Source organism: Marmota flaviventris, chromosome 17 (assembly GCF_047511675.1).
Source record: "Marmota flaviventris isolate mMarFla1 chromosome 17, mMarFla1.hap1, whole genome shotgun sequence".
Lineage (NCBI taxonomy): Eukaryota > Metazoa > Chordata > Mammalia > Rodentia > Sciuridae > Marmota > Marmota flaviventris.
The window spans coordinates 58123235-58144544 of NC_092514.1; the positions used below are offsets into that span (position 1 = coordinate 58123235).

The 21310-nt window shown below is 45.8% G+C and overlaps 1 protein-coding gene across 2 annotated transcripts in view; it reads right to left on the reverse strand.

The window, feature by feature from the left end:
• Positions 1 to 3579: 3579 nt before the first annotated feature.
• The window catches only part of Nmt1 (N-myristoyltransferase 1), a 29543-nt gene continuing 11812 nt past the window's right edge, over positions 3580 to 21310 (reverse strand). For both annotated transcript variants that reach the window (XM_027947028.2, XM_027947029.3), the window contains exons 2-12: positions 19299 to 19407; positions 16781 to 16925; positions 14766 to 14884; positions 13076 to 13167; positions 11674 to 11790; positions 10784 to 10954; positions 9473 to 9581; positions 6771 to 6941; positions 6086 to 6253; positions 4622 to 4759; positions 3580 to 3936 (exon numbers count right to left, since the gene is read on the reverse strand). In XM_027947028.2, the coding sequence (XP_027802829.1) occupies positions 3916 to 3936; positions 4622 to 4759; positions 6086 to 6253; positions 6771 to 6941; positions 9473 to 9581; positions 10784 to 10954; positions 11674 to 11790; positions 13076 to 13167; positions 14766 to 14884; positions 16781 to 16925; positions 19299 to 19407 (1360 nt within the window). In that variant the 3' untranslated portion in view covers positions 3580 to 3915. The remainder of the gene's footprint in view (positions 3937 to 4621; positions 4760 to 6085; positions 6254 to 6770; positions 6942 to 9472; positions 9582 to 10783; positions 10955 to 11673; positions 11791 to 13075; positions 13168 to 14765; positions 14885 to 16780; positions 16926 to 19298; positions 19408 to 21310) is intronic.

The following is a 21310-nucleotide window of genomic DNA, read 5'->3' on the forward strand; positions in this document are numbered from 1 at the left end:
GATGAGATTGGAGAAACAGAGTGACCTGGTCATGGGCAAGGCCTGGGATACAAGGTAAGGGCATAGGAATGAGGATTAGGCAGCTCTTATGTCTTCTCAGTTCCCTAGAAAGAACTTGGAGATAACAGCCATGGGGAGCTGGAGAAGATCATGGGATGAGGGAATGGAAAAGCTCCAAAGGACAAGAACTGGGGGATGGGATGGGGAATTCTAAATGCAGTTCTTGGATCCTAGCAATGTCACATTTAAAAAGCATCCCTGGTGGGCTCAGTGGTAGAGCTCCTATCCAGCATGAGTAAGGCCCTGGGTTTCATCCCTAGCAACACCAGAGTTGGGGAGGCATGCCCCTCATAGCTCAATAGAGCCACTCAGTTTGTGTCCCATGAGGGGATGTGGTATCCTGACATTCTGGCAGGGTGTAGTGCCTGTATCCTCCTGTGAGAAGCCACTCTGACTGACTCTACCAAGCTGTTTGATGCTCTTATGCCGTTACTCCTCTGGAGAACCTGGCTCTGTCCTGGTTCCTCTCTAGTGGTGAGAAGAGCCAAGTATGTGCTGGAAGAAGGTCTTCCAAACCTGGCCTAGTATCATGGTTCCTGGGAGTCTTTATTATCACCCTTGCTCTAGCCCAGCCCCATGATTCATCTGTTTTACTGCCACCTGCTGACCAGAGGAATACCAGGAGGGCAGATCGATTTATTCAGCTGCTTCTTTTATTAGAAACAAGTGAGATGTACTGAGCAGAACAACAATGCATTTGGTATTTCTTCCCCACCCTGGAAATGGATGCCCCCTACAGCCCAAGAAAAGCCAAGACAAAAAGGTGAAGCTTGCCCTCTCTGTTCCCAGATGCAGCCCTGCCTGCCAGCCAGTCAATGTTTTTGAGTTTAATTAAATGAAACTGTCCTAAATAGCCTCACCCTGGTACAGTCTATTTGTAGGTCTGCCTTTGCTTTACTGCTAGGCAAAAGTGAGGCCTTGGGTCTCTCTGATTCTGGGGCAGGGAGGCCAGGCCTCAAGAAGGTTGCCTCCAACAGACACTCCTGCCTCCTTCCCTGACCTGACAGTCCTAGATCACAGTTCTATGAAACTGTCCAAGGCCTCAGGTTAGTTAAATGCTCGTCATCTTTGGGGAAAGAATTCTAGACCATGAGATATCTGCCTTTGTTCTTCAGAGACCCAGTAAGTTGTAGGCAATGGCAGTTAGTTGTAGGCAAGGCCTGAAATTTTCCATTAAAAAAGGGTGTTGGAGTAGCTTGGTGTGGGCCAGCCTTCAGACATCAGCATCTTCAGAAATAGGCACGTGTGGGGAAAATGAGCCTTATGTAGGCCCCAATCCAGAGTTAAGGCCTCCTTTCTATCCGGCTCTCTCCCTACAGAGACGGAGTCCAAGGTCAAATAGAGTCAATCCAGAGACAGGAGGTAAAGGTCATCTTCAGAATATGGCAGCCAGGAGGACTAGGTGGCAGAAGGTGGTGGCCAGGCCCAGAGAGGTTTTCCAACATGGCTGCCTGAGCAGGTCAGCTTGGAGGCGCTGTCCTTCCCTTGTTTGGTTCAAGTCAGTCATGGTGCCACCAAGGCTCCTATAGGAGGTCCTGAACCTCTCCTCTGATGATGATGCTCCCTGGCCTCAAATTCCAGAAGGGGTTGAGTGAAGAACCCAGGGTCAGTTTAGACAGAAATGAAACTCAACAGTAGCCCTGAGCTGTCTCCTGCAGACTTGGACGGGTCCCCACCAGGGGAAAACAGCCGAGTCCCAGGAGCAAGTGACCTGGTTTTGGGGAGGGAGAAGCTGGAGTCTTTGCCAAGAGATCTGTTTCTTCCAGAGCAGCCACTGGGGACTCAATATTCCCATTCCATGACCAGGTCAACCAAAGCAAAGCTCACTCAAATCTTAGGGGCAACTTGAGCTGGGACTTGGCTCAGAACTGATCAAGATTAAGACAGGGCATCTTTCCAACATTCTAAGTCTCCTCTAGGTAGGAAAGACCTGAATACTTTGTTCTTTGACATCTGAGGGGTCTGATCCAGGTTAAATGCTCTGGCACTTGGGGCACTGTGTCTACTGTCTGCAAGGCTGGAAGGCAAGCCTCCACCTCTCCGACTCCTCCTGTCTGTGAGATTCAGTATGCTTCACACCAAGAATGGCAGCTTCTTTGGTCTGGGTATCTTGGAGTCAAGGAGTCAAAGGTCAGCCACTTTCGCTGGTGCCTGCAGTTTGCAGCACAGGATAGTGGGAAGAAGGGAGCCCCTAGAAACCTGATAAAAATCCACCACAGTGGAACTGCAGCAGTAGTCTGCAGAGAGCAGACAGCACTCCCACGGTGGTACAGCTCCCATCCCCAGCAAACAATTTCCTCCAGTTTTGGAGACGTTGCAGAATTAGGTTCTGGCAAACCACACAAAAACCCATGGCTTGAAGCAAACCTCTGTTGTCCTACAGAATGGCTTCAGTTTGTGCACTGACGCTAAGTCTAGCTCCTGGCTAAGGCTCCCTACAAGAGGCCAAGAGGTGAAAGCAGCAAGAAATCCCCCCGCCACACATTATGCTGTCTACCCAGGACTTTTTCCTAGAGCAATTTATGTGGAAGCTGGGTGTGGGCTGCTGACGGTTCCACAGCCCAATCTTCCACAGGCCACTTGGCTCAACACCACTGAAGAATGTCTACGTGGACAGCCATGTGACCAGGGGCTTGATCACTTTTGGAGAAACTGGCAGCATCTATCACAACCACCACAAAAATCCACAAAATAGCATCAGTGAAAATTAGACTCAGACAATGGCTACATGGAAACCATTTCTGTGGCCAATATCTGCCTCTAATCACCACCTCTTGCTGCCACTGTAGGTTGTGTTTCCTAAAAAAGACACAGCAAGAAATGGCTAGTGGGCTGAAGAAGGCACAGGCCAGGGGCTGGTAGCTGAAGGAGTCTGGGTATTGGCCCCATGCCATCCCTGCCCAGCCACCCTGGGGACAGCAGGGTGCTTACTCTTGGATCTCTGAGATGAGCTAAGCACGGTTTGCACTGATATGGTACCAAGTTCCAGACACTACAAGGAGGTTTAAGGTCCCCTTCAAACTGCCAGTCACCCCAGTCATAGAAAGGAAAAGTCTCACAGGGGATGCATCCCTGCAAGGCTGGCAACAAGAGCTCTTGACAGGATGATCTCCTACAGGGAGCAGGTCAAGGGGAAGGAAGAAGGGACTCAATGAATGAAACCTGCTTTCATGATTGTCCCCACTGCTCAGTATTAGAACACAGCTTCACCCAGCTGCACCTGCCAGCCTGTGACATACGAGTCCTCTAGAGCTGGCAGAGTCCCTTCACCTTCCCTCCCTGCTCAAAGCCAGTCAGTCACTGTAGCTGATTCCAAAGGGAAATGGAATAAAGTTCCCTAGATCCTCTTTTTCCTGCTCCCCCGAAAAAAGCCTCTGAAGGAAGAAACTGTGCCAACATGTCTGTCTGCCACTGTCCCTGGGTTCTAATTTTAAGGAATGACTGGATTCAGCTTTTCATTAGAGACCAAACATCCTCGCACATTTGGAACATGAAAGATATTTAAAATATTTATATATATATAATATATATATACTTTTATTATTCACCCGTTAACTCCATAATATGCCAATCGCAAGCTAGTTTTCAGCAGTTACATTCCCTTGATCACGGCTGCATGAGGATGTGATTAAGTGGAAAACAGGGAGACCAGAGACACGGCCAGAAGTGACTTCACGCAGCCTACGCCATTGCAATACAATTGTCAAGTTCACTGGCGGTTTGGTAAAGCCGGTTCAGTTCTGTTCCCTTTGCCAGGGATTCTCACATTTGTGAAAATTAGACCAACAAGTGGTAGGGTTCCATTTCCTGGTTTGAATTCTCAGTGGCTTTATCCAAAATCTCACTGGCAACTGGTTACTGTAACACCAGCCCGACCTAGGAGTCAACAGGGAGAGGCAGAATTGAGTTGACAGTGCCCAGGACTCTCCTGCCTCCCCACTGTCCCGAAGTTCTGGCCCATTGAAGCCACAGAGCATGGCCTGTGCCATTTGAGTGCTCACACGAAGCCAAGCCTCAGCACCAGGCTTCCATTTCTATCAGATCCTTCCAGTGATGTGGTTTCCTGAGGAACACTGGGCCAAAGGCTCCCTCCAGCTCACAGGACAGTGTTTTGTAAATGCTGACCATACCCATGCCCCTGAGCTTCCCAGAGGAACTAGAGGACAAAGGGCTAAGGAGGGGCAAGGTGGCAGCCCAGGACAGGACAGCCGATCAACAGACCCTAATCTCCATGGGAAACTCCACTTTCATGGTTTTCTTGGATGGTGCAGAACACCCTGCCCTGGCCAGCCAGATGGTCCAGCTGGCTGGGAGAGACACCACAGATGACCCTCCTGATCCAATGAGGCTCTAGGGCCTGGCCCCCTGCCATTCTTACCAATCACTGAGAGGGGAACACTGATCTGCTGGTATGGCTATCAGAAGGAATAGATGTTTCAAGGGCCCAAAAACTAGCTGACAAGGACCCTGACCGATGCCACATCTCAGACTTATGGGCCTACTCCTGCTGGACGCACTAGCTACCTAATTGGCAGTCCACATGTGGCTACGCCACACATACCTTCTCAGCCCCCATGCTGGGGCACTTCCAATTGTAGAGATAATACTGCAGGTTGCCATCCCCTATGCCAAACTTGAGCTTCTCCAGGAACGTTTTATTCTCCATGAGATCCAGTGCATTGAACACGTCGAACCCTTTCTTCAGGGTGACAGGAGAAATGAGAACAGGTGAGGACACAGCAAGGCTGCCTACTTTCCTACCCACTCTGCTGTCACCTCAAAACTGTTCTAGAGGGCTGGGGTTGTGGCTGAGTGGTAGAGCACTTGCCTAGTGTGCATGAGGCACTGGGTTCAACCCCCAGCACCACATTAAAAAACAAAACAAAACAAAAAAAAAACACAACTATATAAACAAAATAAAGGTATTGTATCCATCTACAACTAAAAATATTAAAAAACAAAAACCAAACTGTTCTAGAGCTAGGCGAATTACAGCCTGCCTGTAATGCCAGCCACTCAGGAGGCTGAGGCAGGAGGATCCCAAGTTCAAGGCCGGCCTCAGCAACTTAGTGAGGCCCTGTCTCAAAACAAAAATAAAAATAAAAAGGGCTGGGGATATGGCTGAGTGATTTAGCACCCTGGGTTCAACCCCCAGTACCTCCCCACCCCTCACCTCCAAAAAAGTTCTAGAAATAGCCACAGAATAGGATTCTGTCAGAATCTCTGGCTGTTTTTTGGGTTAGATCCAAACTACAGCTAGCGCCTGGCTCTCCAGGTGTGCTTTCCAAGATAGTCTTAATGGCACCCTCAATATGGCCTCTACTCAGTTGTCCCTCTGAGTATTCACAGCATACTCAGTGTCCAGGCCACTTCTCCTGCTATGCTTCCCCGAAAACACTCCAGTAATTTCCACAGTCCTCTCTGGAAACCAAGCTCAGAGCCCCTTACTCTGGGAAGCTGGCTTCTATCAGCTTCCTTACTCTCTGGCTATCGGACTCTCAGGCTCAGGTACACACAGTGATGGTATGATACCTCAGTGCTCCTTTAAGCTGGTGAGGAATCACTTCCCCAATTTCACTGATTGGAAGCTCTCTTGGTGTAGGGGCTGGGCTCAGTGCAGGAGGGCACTGGTACCACAAGACTGAGAGCCAATGACTACCTATTACCCAAGCTCGCCAATCAGCTGTTCCAATCACCTGCTCAGGAGGAGCCCATTCTGCCCTTCCCACACTGGGAAAGCTGGAAGAATCCCACTATCCCAAAGCAGGCTGGCTATGAGGGTCTTTGTTGGCACCAGTTACAAAAATGAAACTCATAGTAGTTCAGTGCCCCCATTTCAGACACATCTGATTCCCTCCTAATTTTGAATTTTGAGCTTGAAAACTGCTTGTACCCCACTTAAGAGGAAGGTGAAGGGGCTCAAAGCCTCCCAACCCAGATGCAGCAAGCTCCAGGGAGCTATGCTCACCACTGTTTCACTGCCCTCCCCCCAGGATCTCCCAAGACCCTCTGGTCTATTCCTCACCATTTTGGCTAGAACAAGGGCATCACTCATGAGGTCTAGAAGAGGGGTCTGGGTGTGGACGTTGTAGAAGGAATATGCAGCTTTTAGACTCTTGTGGGTTGGATGGTTCATGATGGTGGAGGGAAGCGTATAAAAACTCAGGAAATCTGTTACCTCACCATTTGCATTCTGAAGGGAAGACAATAAAAAGAGGCAGTGTCATACATGCACAGTGACACCATGGCCCAGAAAGAATACATTCTCCATTACACGCACACTACCTTCAGGCAGCCCTGCCCCTCTAGCTGAATGAGTGAAAAATGGAACAGGATATGCACGAGAGGAAGCATTTGGCTGAGGGATCGTGAGGACAGAACCAGGCTGGACTGTGGGCTGAACTACTGGCTCTCCTTGCCTGTTGGGCATCATCAGGGATCTCTTCTTGTGGCCTACATCCCCGAGACTGCACTACTTTAAGCAGGACAAGCAAGGAATCAGAGGCTCTTCTAACTGACCGAGAGGGGCTTGGTGCGCTATTCTGTCATCAGGGTGGATGTGGTTGTAGGCACAACAACCTACAATTCCCTGTATTTCAAGGGAACCAAACATGGAAGGTTCAAGAAGCCTCAGGTGCCAAAACTTGGGCCCTGGGAACCTACCTGGCTGCTTCAAGGGACTGCCTCTCTAGGAACCGCTTCCAACTCACCTCCACCACGAAAGTGTCAATGATATTCTCCTGGGGGTAGAACCAGTGCTCCACCTCCTCCTGACTCATGACTGGCGTGAGGTGAAACTGCTTCAAGTACCTTGTGAGGAGCTGGTGCACTACTGGAATGTCCTTTTTTTCCATTGGTCGCAGCCCAGCTGTCTTGGGAGTCTGGAAGGAAGATGAAGAGATGGTATCAGATGTGTCTGTCTCCCTGACTCTGTCTACCCAGCCCCTCAAAAGAGACTCCTTGGTCATTCTCAGCAACTCCCCTTACACCCTGGGCCTTTCTACTCAGGTCCAAGTCCTGACCTTTTAGGATCTTCTGGCCCTTTCCCATCTTATCCTGGCTGCCATCCAGGCTGAGGCTGTTGCATCAGTATGTCATCCACATGGCCCCAGGCTGTCCTCCTACTATGACAAACTTCCCATAAAGTCTTCCACCTTCCAGGCCAGCTGGCCCCTCTGGCTAGACCTTCCGTCCATCTAGCCCAGCAGTTCTCAAAGCAGGCAATGTTGCCCCCAATATCTGGTGACATTTCTGGTTGTCATGACTGAGATGTTACTGACATCTAGGGGCTAGAAGTCAGAGATGCCATTAAATATCCTACACTGCACAAAGCAATCCTCATGACAAGGAACTACGCAGCCCAAAATGTCCATAATTGACATGATTGAGAGAAACTCTGTTGGCTCCCTGGATGTGCTGGGGGCTGGCTCTTCCATTATCTCCCCTAGAACAAGACAGTACTGTTCCAGGGCCTCGACGAAGCCTTCCTCTGAGCATCCATGCCTCCTCACACTGAACCACAGCTGCCATCTTCCTACTACCCTCACTGTCCCTCTTCTATAGACACAAAACACATCACCTACAGACCCTAGGGCCCAGCCTGGTCTGGTCACTCAGAGGCCATAGCATCAGCAGTATATAAGCAGGACACTGCTGCAAGATGAACTCAGAAGAAAAAATAACCAACTCCAGGGTTTTCAACTCAAACTATTATTCCACCCTATAGATGCTTTTTCTTTAAATTTTTTTTTATACTTTAAAAAATTTTTTAAATTTTTTGATACTGGAGATTAAACCCAGAGGTGCTTTACCACTGAGCTACATCCCCAGCCCTTTATATTTTTATTTTTAAAGAGGGTCTCATTAAGTTGTTTAAGGCCTTGCTAAGCTGCTGGCCTCAAACTTACAATACTCCTGCCTTAGCCTCCTGAGTCACTGGGATTACAGGCGTGTACCACCACACCCAACTGTACAGACGCTTTTTTTTGAAAAATGCTTCAGTGGAAGGAAACCACATGATCCTATGGAGCAAATATTGGTGCTGACAGACCATCCCCAGAGGCTCAATACACAAAGGTGTGGTCTAGCCAAAGTGAAAACTGGTGGAATTATGGTTGATATGCCTATTGCTGTGTGGTACAATTGCTTCCCAGGACAGGAGTTGCTTTTAAAAGTTCAGTTCTGGGCCTCTGCTCTCCAAAACTGCTTGTAGCCCTGATCTCTCTAGGGAACATTTAGCGACCTTATTCTACATGGCAGCTCCCACAGTGACACCTCACACACTGAGCCAAAATCACAGCCACACTAGGTTCTTGCAGTGAAGTGGGGAGATCCAGACATTCTCCTGGCTACTCTCTGCCTGCCAGGAACACGGGGCACACCGGCCATAATGGGGGGAGAAGACACCTACTATGGCCCTCAAATCTGTTTTTGGCAGTGTCTAACTACACCACAGTGGTCTCTCAAGAGGGGACACTAATGACCCCAATCCAGTGGTGGACTAATCCCATGAAAGGATGATCAATACTATTTGGTGGCTGATGAATTCAGGTGGGCAGCACTCTGAGAAACAGGCACTCAATAATTTTTGAAGACTAACAGCAGATTGGAAGCATTCTGAGGAAAGAGAAGGGGTTTCAAGAATTCAGGATCCTGAAGCCAGGCACAACTGGAGGGCAGAAACATTTGTTTCTTTGGGAAACCAGGTCTATTCAGACCCAGGATAGAAAACTCACTTGCAATAGGCTGCCCAGTCCTTCAGTGGCAAATATGGGCGGGGGTGTTGGAATTAAAAATCCTGGGTTTCCCTCAAGCTTAGATCACCCCTCCTTTACTTGATTTGGCAGAGGGAAGGACACTCAAGAGCTGGGGTCTGGAATGTGTGCAATGAATATGAAGGATCGGTAAGTAGATTGATCAATTTATGCTTCATTTAGGCTAAAATTATACAGGACAGATGTTCTCTAAGCCTATCAGCACATGGCACAGAAGCCAATCCAGGCACAGACTCAGGAGGACTGAGAAAATCAAACTAAAATAAAACTTTGCTAAGGCTGGGCATAGAGGCACATGCCTGTAAGTCCGGCTACTCAGAAGGCAGAAGCAGGAAAATCACAAGTTCAAGGCCAGCCTGGGCAACTTAGTGGGCCCTAAGCAACTTAGTGAGACTGTATCTCAAAATAAAAAATAAAAAGACCTGTGGATGTGGCTTAGTGATAAAGCACCCCTGGGTTCAATCCCCAGCAGCAAAAACAAAAACCAAAAAAATAAACCCCAGAAATAATGGAAATCTGAAGACTATAGGCTGGCTCACTTTTATGATAAGAAGAGCCATCCCGCTGCCCCCCAGCTCAGCTCCTTTCCTGCCAAGGCCAGGCTCTCCTGCCCCTGCCCACCCCAGGGTACCACTGGCCTCTGGCAGTCGGTAGAGCTTCATGGTGCGCTGCATGGTCATATTTCTGCTCAGGTGGGAAAACTTCACTTCAATCAGCTTCCGTGGGTTTAGGGACCGATGCCAGTACCTGTGGGGACACAAATGTCCTGTCCTCAGGGGATTCTGGCCAGTGCAATTAGAACTGTAGCAGGGTGACCTCCAGATGGCCAGCAGGTGGCGTGAGAGACAAGTCAGACAGCTAGTGGGCTGGGCTAGCACAGGTTCCAGCCTCTCCAAGAGGATGCAGAACGGCCATAGCTCCTCCTAGCTTTTCTTTCTCCCTATTTTTCTTTCTCAATTTCAAAAGTCATTCCTTTGTAACAGCAGTTGTCTGGGGAGAGCAATCCTCATTCCTGGAATCAAGTCAATGGAAAAGATTCATAGTCATGCCCAGAAAACTGGCACATGCTTGCCTTTTTCCTTTTTCCTCATCTACCTTTATATGGTATTTTCACTTCTCTAGCTCTTTAGGCAGACATTGTTAACTTCAAAGAAGTTTCTATGGCGGAGTTCTCCTTGGATCACAAGGTATCAGACAAGCTCTCTTTGGCTAATACAATACTCAAAACAAAACTGAGCCAACTAATAAAGAATTTTTAGGACATTTTCCTTAAAAATCCAGGTTTGGCCACTTCCTTAAAAACAAAAAGAAAGCTGGGCATGGGGGCACACACCTGTAATCCCAGCGACTCAAGAGGCTGAGGCAAAGGGATCACAAGTTCAAAGTTAGCCTCAGAAATTTAGCAAGGCCCTATCTTAAAATAAATAAAGAAAAAGGGCTGGTGATGTAGCTCAGCGGTTAAGTGTCCCAGGTTCAACTCTTGGTACAAAACAAAACAAAAACAAAAATATGGCCAGGTATAGGGGGACACACCTATAATTCCAGAGACCTGGAAGGCCGAGGCAGGAAGATTCCAAGCTCAAGGCCAGCCTCAAGAACTTAGCAAGACCTCTCTCAAAATAAAAGGTAAAAAGCGCTGAGGTACATAGCTCAATGGTAGAGCACACCTGGGCTCAATCCTAGTACTGCAAAACAAAAACTCCCAGCAGACTGACTCCCCTCATCTCTAAATGCAGTAACCAGCAGGAGCTGAATAGCTAACTCTTCATTCCAGTCTGCTATCGCTATACCTCCCCTCTCACTCCTCTGTATTCCCCAACCCCCATCACATCAGACACTAGGGCCCTAAGACACTCCTGGAACACACAAGGAGCAGAAATGAATCTGACAAAGCTCAACTAGAGCTGGGGCACCCACATTTCTAGGATCTTGCAAGAAGAGAATTTTACCTGCAGGTGCCAACAGGCTTTGGCAACACTACCCCGGCAGTATAAACAGCTTGGAAAATGCCTTCCAGGTGAACCCGCCGGGTTATCTCTCGGATCAGGACTGGAGCCACCCTCTTGGAGCGCAGCTTCTTGTGAACACACAGGAAGTTGATCTCCACCATCTTCTTCTCTCTGAAGGAGGAGGGGAAGTGTAGGTAGCAAAGCTTTTAATGGGGAAAGTCATGGCAACTCTTTCAAGCATGTGGAACCACACCTGAAGGGGGCTTCAGCACAGGTGTGTATTCTGCGGCCTCCCTCACTTGGTTAGTACTGGGGTCCCTCCCGCAACTCCATCAGTTTCTATATAAACTCCACTTCCAAAGGAAAGTGGGAGCCAAGCAAACACCCTATCAGAAGACATCACCAGCATCTCCCTTGGAATCCCCAAAAGCAGCCTGGAAAATTCCACCTGTACCACACAGGTAAGCAGCACAGGGAACCCCTCAGAGAAGTCAAGACTATTCTAGGACCTCAAGGGTTCTGATTCCCACAAGAATCCTCCAAGTCGGTGAGCCAGAAGACTGGTTGTGATAGTGCCAAAAAAAGTAAAGTTGGAAGGCTCCAAAGACCACCTCAATGTGGGTCATGCTGGCTTTGGTTTACTTCTGAAGCAGTTCAGGTAAATCCCCATGTTGACTGCTGGAGTGCAGGAGCAGGTGGGCCCTTTCCAGCCCAAATCATAGATAAGGGAACCAGCCACAACTCAGAGCAAAACACATGGTTCCTATAATGAATTTCCATGCCTGGTATCTAGGTTCTCCCCTTCATGGGAGAACTGTAGCTTTCTCTTCCTCCTACTCAGACCAAGATGGTAGGGGTGGGGTCAGGTAGGGATGGGTTCTGGTGCTTACGTGTCATAGATGTGGATGTTTGCTGGGATGGCGCTAATGAATCCAACCAGTTTCCGACTTGAGACCACTCGAACCCCGCAGTGCCACTGGGGGAGCCAGCCAGGTGGCCGCAGAGCCCTGGAAAAGAGAGAAGAACTAGGGCTGTGGTGCTACCTGTGGCAAGCAGGATAGCTATTTGGACTCCACAGCATGTTTGGTTCTACCCTGGTGCTACTTTCTCCCTAGAGTTGAGTAGCTGAATTCTTTTTAGGGTCAAGCTTTCCAGGACACAAACGGAATCAAGCCATAGCCACTTCTCACTCTCAAACCACTTGGCCTTACTCATCCAATCCAAGGCTGTCATACTGAGGATTTCATGCCTGATTTGTGTTCATTATAACAGCCTGAATCAGAGGACTGGCCTCTTTAGTTTAGAGGGCAGTGAGTGTCATGGTTGGGAGCTGACTGTGGTACCCCTAGAGCTCTCTCTTTCCCTCTGGGCTCTGCTCCTCTTTTGTCTTGTTCATTTTTCCTTTGTCTCCTCTTGTAGGCAATCTCTCTCTAGTTCAGCCTCGTGCATTTATCTTCCTGGATATTGAACATGGTCAGCCAGGTAGACAGCTCAGCCAGGCAAAGCCATTTTTATACAATTGAGCATGCTCAGAAACTGGATAGAAAATGACCATCCTTTAAAAAAAAAAAAAATCTTAGTAGGTCTCATTCACCCTTCTCTTCTTGCCTAAAGTAATCATTCAGCAGATTATCTTTTATTCTACAAAAAGCTACCTCACCCAGTCAATCTTTTTTTTTTTTTAGTTGTAGATGGACACAATATCTTTATTTTTATTTTTATGTGGTGCTGAGGATTGAACCCAATGCCTCACACCTGTGAGGTAAGCCTTGACCACTGAGCTACAACCCCAGCCTTCAATCTTTTTTTTTTTTAAAGAGAGAGAGCGAGAGAGAGACTTTATTTATTTATTTATTTAGTTTTCGGCGGACACAACATCTTTGTTTGTATGTGGTGCTGAGGATCGAACCCGGGCCGCACGCATGCCAGGCGAGCGCGCTACCGCTTGAGCCACATCCCCAGCCCCCTCCAGCCTTCAATCTTAAATTAGGTTTCAATTCTAAGCTCCATTGAAAGCAAGTCTCCTTTGAAATCAGGAACTTAAGAAAAACACAGTAATTTGCCACTCAAAAGTTAGTTCTTGGCAGGGTGCACTGTGATTGTTCTGTTCTCTGCTTTGCCTTTGAGAACTGTAAGAGATTCTGGAACAGAGACCAGACCTTCACTAGACACCAAACATGTTGATGCCTTGATCTTGGACTTCTTGGCCTCTAGAGCCACAAGAAATAAATTACTATTGCTTACAAATTAAAAAAGAAAAAAAAAAATCATAAGAAAGCCCTTACAACTCACCACAAAAGAAACTCTGGGGAATAATCAAATCGGAACATGTTGTCATCATCTTCCACATAGTTCTCATTCAGCAGAGTATATAGTTCTTTCAGCTGTAGAGAAATAAGGAGCTCACTGCAAGGTATGATGCCAGGTGGACAACTCCAATAGTGTGTGGCTCAAAGCTACACAGAAGGATGCATAAAACTACCGGAAACCTCTCATCTCACAAATCCTTTTCACCCCAGGCATGGCAGGGACTCTTTTGGAACAAGTTGTAAGGGGAAACTGAATCACTGAAGTGTGGAGTCATACAGTTAAGTACACAGAGTGGCAGACAAGAATGTTATCTAATCAAATGACTGTTCCATCATTCTGATCTATCAACAATGGGGAGCCATTGGTCTTTACCTTTGTGAAAATGTTATGGAGAGATGATTCTCAGGGTTGGTTAAGGAATTACTCCCAGGAAAGTTACTGCCAATTTTTTTTACCATGTATGGTGCCCAATCAAATACCTCTGACCTTTTTTTTTTTTTCTGCCTTGAGCAGCTGCTGTCTCTATCTGTTGCCCCAAGTTTGCTATAAAAAAATTCTGTTCATGAATTGGTCACAATGGAGCTGCCTATAGTTCCAGCTGCTTGGGAGGCTAATGCAGGAGGATAGCCTGGGCTCAGGAGCTGGAGGCTATAGTGTGCTATGCTGACTGGGTGTCCACATTAGGTGTCAGCAGTGGGACTATGCCTGCGAATAGCCATTGTACCTTCAGACTGAGCAATAGAGCAAGACCCTGTCTTTGTTTCTCTCTCTCTTTGTGTGGCACTGAGGATTAAACTTATGGGTGCCCTACCACTGAGTTACATCCCTATCCCTTTTTGAGACAGGGTTTGGTTATGTTGCCCAGGATGACCTTGCACTTGGGATCTTCCTGCCTCAGCCTCCTGAGTTGCTAAGATTATAGGTGTACACCACCACACACAGATAAAAATGTAAGACCCTGTCTTTAAAAAAAAAAAAAAAAAGAAGAAAAATCTGTTTATATATTTTCATCATTCTCTTTACAGAGGAAACAGAATTCCTCATGTCAAAAAAGGAAGAATAAAGAAACTTTGGATTGTGCAGAGGGCAGTGAGGGGTGGGGTGGGGCTGTGGGATGGGAAGAACAGTAAAATGAGACAGACATTATTACCCTATATACATGTTATGATTACACTACTGGTGTGACTGCACCATTTTCAGCTAAAGCAATAAGAAGCTATGCTCCATCTGTGTACAATGTGTCAAAATGCATTCTATTGTCACATATAATTAGAACAAATTAAAAAAATAAATAAAGTAAAATAAAGAATATAATCATACACATAATAAAAAGTAAATTAAAAAAAAAAAAAAGAGAGAGAAGCTCTGGTGAAAAGGGAAGGAGAGTTCTTCAGGCAGCAGCCCCAGGTCATCAGTAAAGAGACAGACAAGAATAAGACAATGAAATGAATGAACAAAAAACAAAGAGAGAGAAAGAAAAAGGACATTGGGGAACCATAGAGGGTAACTTTCAACTTGTGAGAAATGCTAAGTGTTATTTATGTGGAGTCTTAGGTAGGCCCTAGGAAACAAGAGATAAGGTTCTATTCAGCCCTCCTTGGCTCAGTTCCCAAGAGTCTCCAGGAAAGCCTGAATAATCACTGTCCTACCCACAGGTCCCGGGTCTACTCACCACACCACGGTCCCCCAGGTCCAAGGCATCCCAGGTGAAGCCCTGGGGCAAGGTATAGGGCTCCTGGCGGATGTTGTCTTTGTCAGGTTCCACAGGACCATGGGTGTTCACCACTTCACCTGGAAGAACAGTCATGAGCCTTGCCCTCTGCTCCTATGGGGGTGGGCTTTAGCGGAAGGTGAGGGAGGGGCTCAGCTCAAAAAGTGACCACAGCAAATTCCTCTTCTCCCTAGGAGCCCTACATCTGAAGAACATTCTGTGCTTGGCAACTGAACACACCCCTCCAGCTACCCTTGGCCTTTAATTGAAGGCCAATGAAGGGCAAAATAATTATTGGGATCTAAGGTGGCTCATTTTTGGAAATCCTTTTAAATCTCCCTTGGGTTCCTGGATGACAAACATTTATCTTTTACTAATCTGGCTTCCCGCCTCCTGGTTGGTGAAAAGAGTACTGAGTTGATTTGTAAGGCGTTGCAACAAGGCTGCCTTTGTGTCAACAGCAAAGGACTGGGCCTGTTCCTAAAGCCAGATGATAGCTTTTAGGCGCCAGGCTCAATTCTGGCCCTGCCACCCATGGCTTGCAGCACTGTGGGCCAGTTATCTGCTGTTGCCAACTCAGGCCCTCGGTGGTCAGATCCTACAAGTGCCTTTGGGCTGAATCACTGAACATGCACAGTGCTGCCAGGAAGTCAGCCTCTGACACATCTCCACCCTGGCCAGTTGTCCCTCCTCTATGGGGAGTTGGGGTGGGGGGCCTGGAGATCAAGGAGAGGGACTAAAATTAGATGAGGCTAGAGAAGAAAGCAGGGCCAGTCATGGAAGACCCATACTCCAGGGGCTGGACTTTATCCTTAGGGCCCTGAGATTTTCTTAATGGGCTTTTAAAGGGGTACCAGAGGAGGGGTGAGGTTAGGGTGACATCTTCAGATCTGCATTTTATAAAGAACACTCATTAAATGCTTGTCAACTGACAATACCAACAAAAACTACACAGTGTTTGAATGGTAAGCCTCCATCTATCTATTGATAAACCAGCTGTGTAAGCTGTGATGTTAGGTTAAGTGTATTCAGTATATTTTTGACTCATGATACCTTTAGCTTATAATAGATTTATTTGGATATAATCCATCGTTAAGTTGAGAAGCACTTGTATGTATGTTCCCTACCTCAGCAGCTGAATCTCCTAGGGTCCAGCCACATTTCTTCCCTCTTAATCTTTGGCTGGCCCTGCTCACCCCCTCTTCAAAGAATGTACTGTCAAGTCTCACAGTGTTTCTGGAGGGCAGTGGTAACATATACAAACTGATGGTCACTTTCATTTAGTGTTAGAATGTGACTTACTTTTTTTTTTTGATGATACTGGGCATTGAACCCAGGGGTACTCTATCACCAAGCTTTATCCCCAGCCCTTTCAAAAACTTTTTGAGACTGAGTCTTGCTGAGCTGCCCAGGCTGGCCTCAAACTTGTGATCCTCCTGCATTAGCCTTCCCGAATCACTGGTATGACAGGTATGTGACACTGTGCTTGCCTTCATAACAGCTTTTTAAATGACTGCTGAGGGGCTGATAAAACTTAAATATAGTATTACAGAAGCTAACCCACCACTGCTAAGTAAAATGTCACATTAAGTAAGTGTGCATCAACAAGAAAAAGAGGAGGAGGGGGGAGACTCTCCATTCTGGGACTACACATTTGCCCAGACAAATAAGACAATAGCTCACAAAACTACCCATGGGCAGACATCCCCAACTCATCATGTGCCAATACACTGCTTTTCTTTGTAGATTTATACTGGATGATGATGGACTAAAAGAATTATTATATTTCTCAGCGTGTGCTGCTGTGAAACGATAAGTTCTTTGAACAATAATTTCTATACTCCTTTTAAAAAAATGACTCAAAAAATAACCACCAAGGAATTCCAGGACTATACTGCCCTCCCTCACAAATTCAGCATGGAACACAGCTAGGACACATTCCTCACCCTCACCTGGGAAAGAAAGCACACACATACCTAATTTAGGGACAGGCTGTGTATCCCAAAACTGGTAGCTTCGCTTGCTGGCCTCCTCCATGGTTTTGGCAGGTCCTTGACCCACTGAGAATAGTTCAATGGCCTTCTGTATTTCCTGGATCCTCTCTGCTGGCAAAGAGTTCATCTGGGAAAGACACAGTTTGAGAGAGAAAAGACCTATTGTGTTAATAAGACTTCTGATTTATTATGATTCAAGAGTTAAGTGGTACAACTCAAAGAAAGGGGTGGTTCCTCTGTCCTAAATCCAGAGGTCAAAATATTGTTCAACTGGAGAAAGAGTGGCTGATGATGAACTAAGAGGTGCTGCCTACGGTGTCTCCCCTTCTAAGTCTTGAGTTGTTTGATGGCAAATGTACTACATGTTCAGTGAAAAATTTTAAACAATACAAAGGTGTGTAAGACATATAAAAGGTAAAAATCCAGCGATCCCATCCTTCAAATATAATTTTGAACAACAATCATCCTGAGGTAAGAAGATTCTAATATAATTCCAGACTTTTTGCATGCAAGTTCCAAACACACACATCCTTTTCAAAAACCAAATTTGAATTATATATTATTCTACAAAATGTTCTCTTAAAACTATGTCTTACAGCAGGGTAAAGCTTAATGTTAGGATGTGTGCTTAGCAGGGATAAGACCCTTGATTCAATCTCGAACATCTCTCCCCCAAAAAAGATCTTTAGATGAAGACAATAGATTAACCAAATGTTCATTCTTTCTTTCCCCCTCCTCCGTACTGGGGATTGAACTCTGGGATACTTAACCACTGAGCAACATGCCCAGCCCTTTTTATATTTTATTTAGAGATAAGGTCTCACTAAGTTGCTTAGGGCCTTGTTAAATTGCTGAGGCTGGCTTTTGACGCGTGATCCTCCAGCCTCAGCCTCCTGGGTCACTGGGATTACAGGTGTGTACCACCATGCTTGGCACTTCCATTGGGGATTAAACCCAGGGTCGATCAACTGTACAGCCAACATCCTCAGTCCTTTATATTTTGAGACACTAAATTGCAGAGGCTGGTCCCCAATTTGTGATCCTCCACCTCAGCCTTCTGAGCAGATGGGATTACAGGCATTTAACCACTGGACCCAGCTAGGTGAACTACTTTAATATAGACTTGAACTTAAATATTCATGCAGTCACCCAAACACCCACTCCCAGAGAGATAAACATCCCTAAACTAAAGCATAGGCTTGGACTAGAGAATTCCTGAGTGAAAGACTGGGATGAGTCACTTCTCTCATGTCTGAAATGGGAAGATTCCTACTTCCCTTGTAAGGATGATGAAGGTTTGGGGTTAATTTAAATGAGGTTCATGGCAAAATCCTAGTGAACATGGTGGTCAACAATGATGTCCCGCCCCCCATGGTGGATTTTTTTTTTTAATATACTTTTTTTAGTTGTCATGGACTTTAATTTATTTATTTATATGTGATGCTGAGAATCAAACCCAGTGCCTCACACATTCTAGGCAAGTGCTCCACCACTAAGCTACAATCCATCCCTCCACAGTGGGTTTGACATTAGAAATAGTCAAAAATTACTAGAAGCCATGTCTTCTTAAGATGAAAGATTCAAGTTGAAGCATAATATTTGAAGCATAAAGCAAAGTACAGATATACTGGAAATGAGACTGGATTTCTTCTGAGCTTGTATACTGTTTCTAAGGCACTTCTAAAAGGGCACTTGTGGATATTTCTTTCTTTCTTTTTTTTTTTTTTAATATTTTTTAGTGTTGAAGGACCTTTATTTTATTCATTTATTTATACGCAGTGCTGAGAACTGAACCCAGTGCTTCACACATGTGAGGCAAGCGCTCTACCACTGAGCTACAACCCCAGCCCATTGTGGATATTTCTTGAGTTGTCCCCCCAGACCTACTTTTGAAGAATACATTTACCTGAAATAAAAGGGTTTCTTTGTTAATACTGTTTTAATTTAAGAAATAAAACTATCCTTTCCCATCTCTCTGAGTTTCATGCCAGTGTGTCAGTCTTAGGTTTTATACTCTAGGCCACTGTTTTCAACAGTGAAGCTCAGAAAAAACTCTGCAGGACTCCTGGTTTATAAGACAATGACTACCTGTGAGAAGGCTTGCAAATAAATAAAAGTCTGCCTTAAGAAAAGGGCTTTTATTCTTACAGTGGTGGAGACCTAAGACAGAAAGGGCTAAACACCACTGCTCTAGGCAACAGGCCCATCACAGAGTCATTATTCCATAGTACCTGGGTCAGCACACTTGGAGTATGCACCTGTTAAGTTCTGATGGGCACCACATTTAGAAGTCAGTGTCTAACCTGCTCTGTGTTTTAAGAAACTGAGAACCGTTTCATCACCTAGGTGTAGGGCAGCAGAGGACAGCACTGGGATCCAATTCTTGCTTCTTAAAGTAATACAGGTAGAGACTGTCAGTAAGTTGTTCCTCTACATTTACCTCAAAACACTCTCATCTGAAAAATGGCCTGTCACAAGAAAACAAGAGTCTCCTTGTTACCTTCACAGGCTGATCCTGGGTTGAATCTGTCTCACTGCCTTTTTCTTTCTTCTTCTTTTGTTTCTTTTTCTTCTTTTTGGCTCCAGTGTCATTGGCTGGACTCAAACCACTACGAGACAAAGTAAACACTGATGCAGGGTTTTAAAAAAAATTATCATCTGTTTTGAGCTACACTGACAAAGGGCTTTCTGTGGAACAGACCTTCCTTAATCAAGCCTGTTGGCTTCAAAAGCAGCCTGGAGAATCCAGCTCCCAGAAGGGGCATTTGGAGGACACTGGCAAGCACAGCTCTCCTTCCCACTCCCAATCCTCAGCCTCCCAGGGAGGAGGCACTGTGTGAGGCATGCCCTATTTGTTTCAAAGGCCATTTTCCATTTTGCTTTTATTTTATGTGTTTACTTTCCTTAGATTGCCAGGCTGATGGTACCAAAGGCAAATAATAATTGTCAATGGAGTATTCACACTACTACAGCTTCCTTGGGGTCCTGAATTTAAAAGGAAGACTGAAAAAAGGCAGTCGAAATCTTTTTGGAATTCTTTGCTTTTCTTCCCCAAATGCATTAAGCTTCTCCAACTGGACCTAAAGCACAAGGCAGCATGGAAAAGAGAGAAAGGGATGAGGAAAAAAGGCAGTTTAACATTGTAGCAATCTGTGTCCAAAATAGTCAGGAGAAATGCCTAAATCAGGCCTGCAGGCTTGAGGACAGAATCTAATGGCTTACAGAGTGACAATTGACAAACCCTGGCACTAGGAATCTTAAGAAAATTAAGCAATAGCAGCAATACCCAGCTTCTCCTTCCATGGAGAGATCACATCCAACGTGTATGTTTATGAATGTGGTAAAGGGGATGCCCTTATGCTACTTTCCCTCAGCAAGATGCAGCAAGAACATTTTTTAGCCACATTCAAAAGTGAAAATTAGGGCAGGGAATATACCTCAGTGAATATCTATACATTCATGATAATCAACTGTCAAAGAATTTAAACATTATAAAATACATTTTCCATTAACATTAAGGTAAATACCATTTATAATTCAGGATGACTTCAGAGTCTCAAAAAAATGCCTTAGTGTTATTTGAAAATTAATGTCAACTAATAGTAAGTGCTACTGCATGTGTGTGTGTAAGGATCACGGGCTGCACTCTTGTTCTGTTTTATAGAGAAGGAAATCTGTAACCATGCCCTGCCACTTCCTTTTTGTTTGCTGTGCTGGGGATTGAACCCAGGGCTTGGCACATGAGAGGCAAGGGCTCTACCAGCCCTTGCCATCTGCTTTTGTAGAATGTCTTTAAAATTATCTCTTCCTTTTCTTGGCATATAGAATTTAGAGTGATGAGAAAAGATTGTGAAGTCAGGAACAGTAAAGACCGGAGGTTCACTTGGTCCAAGAGTAAGGTCATAAAGTCCAGGCGTTAAGTGCACCTGATAAGTAGTAAGTGCACCTGATGAGTATTCTATTAATGAGACACAGAAGAAAGACCCAGAACATTCAGAGAAGGAATAAGGTGAATCCTTAAAACCAGATGCTCAGCAAAACCCCTAAGCCCAGGGCAAAGAACGGGAACCATCGTCATTCACAGCCTGAAATTACTTTTTCCTCTTAATTACTCAAATTTTTTTTTTTTTAGTCACACACAGGACCAATTGTGGCCTATCACAACTATGTGGTCTTCTTATACCAGAGATATTCTCACTTCAGTCCCAGGACTAAGTGGACTATATTATATGGTTTAAAAGCCAGTTGATGGCCAGGCATGATGGCTCATACCAATAATCCCCCCGCTACTTGGGAGGATGAGGCAGGAGGTTTACAAGTTTTAGGCCAGCCACAGCATCTTATGGTACACCCTGTCTCAAAAATAAAAAGGGCTAGTGACTGGTATGGTGGCAAAAACCTGTAATTACAGCACTTTGGGAAGCTGGGGCAAAAGGATTGCCAAGTTCAAAGCCAGCCTAGGTTAACTTATGGGGATTGAACCTAGGACCTTGTACCCTTTCCCATAAGACC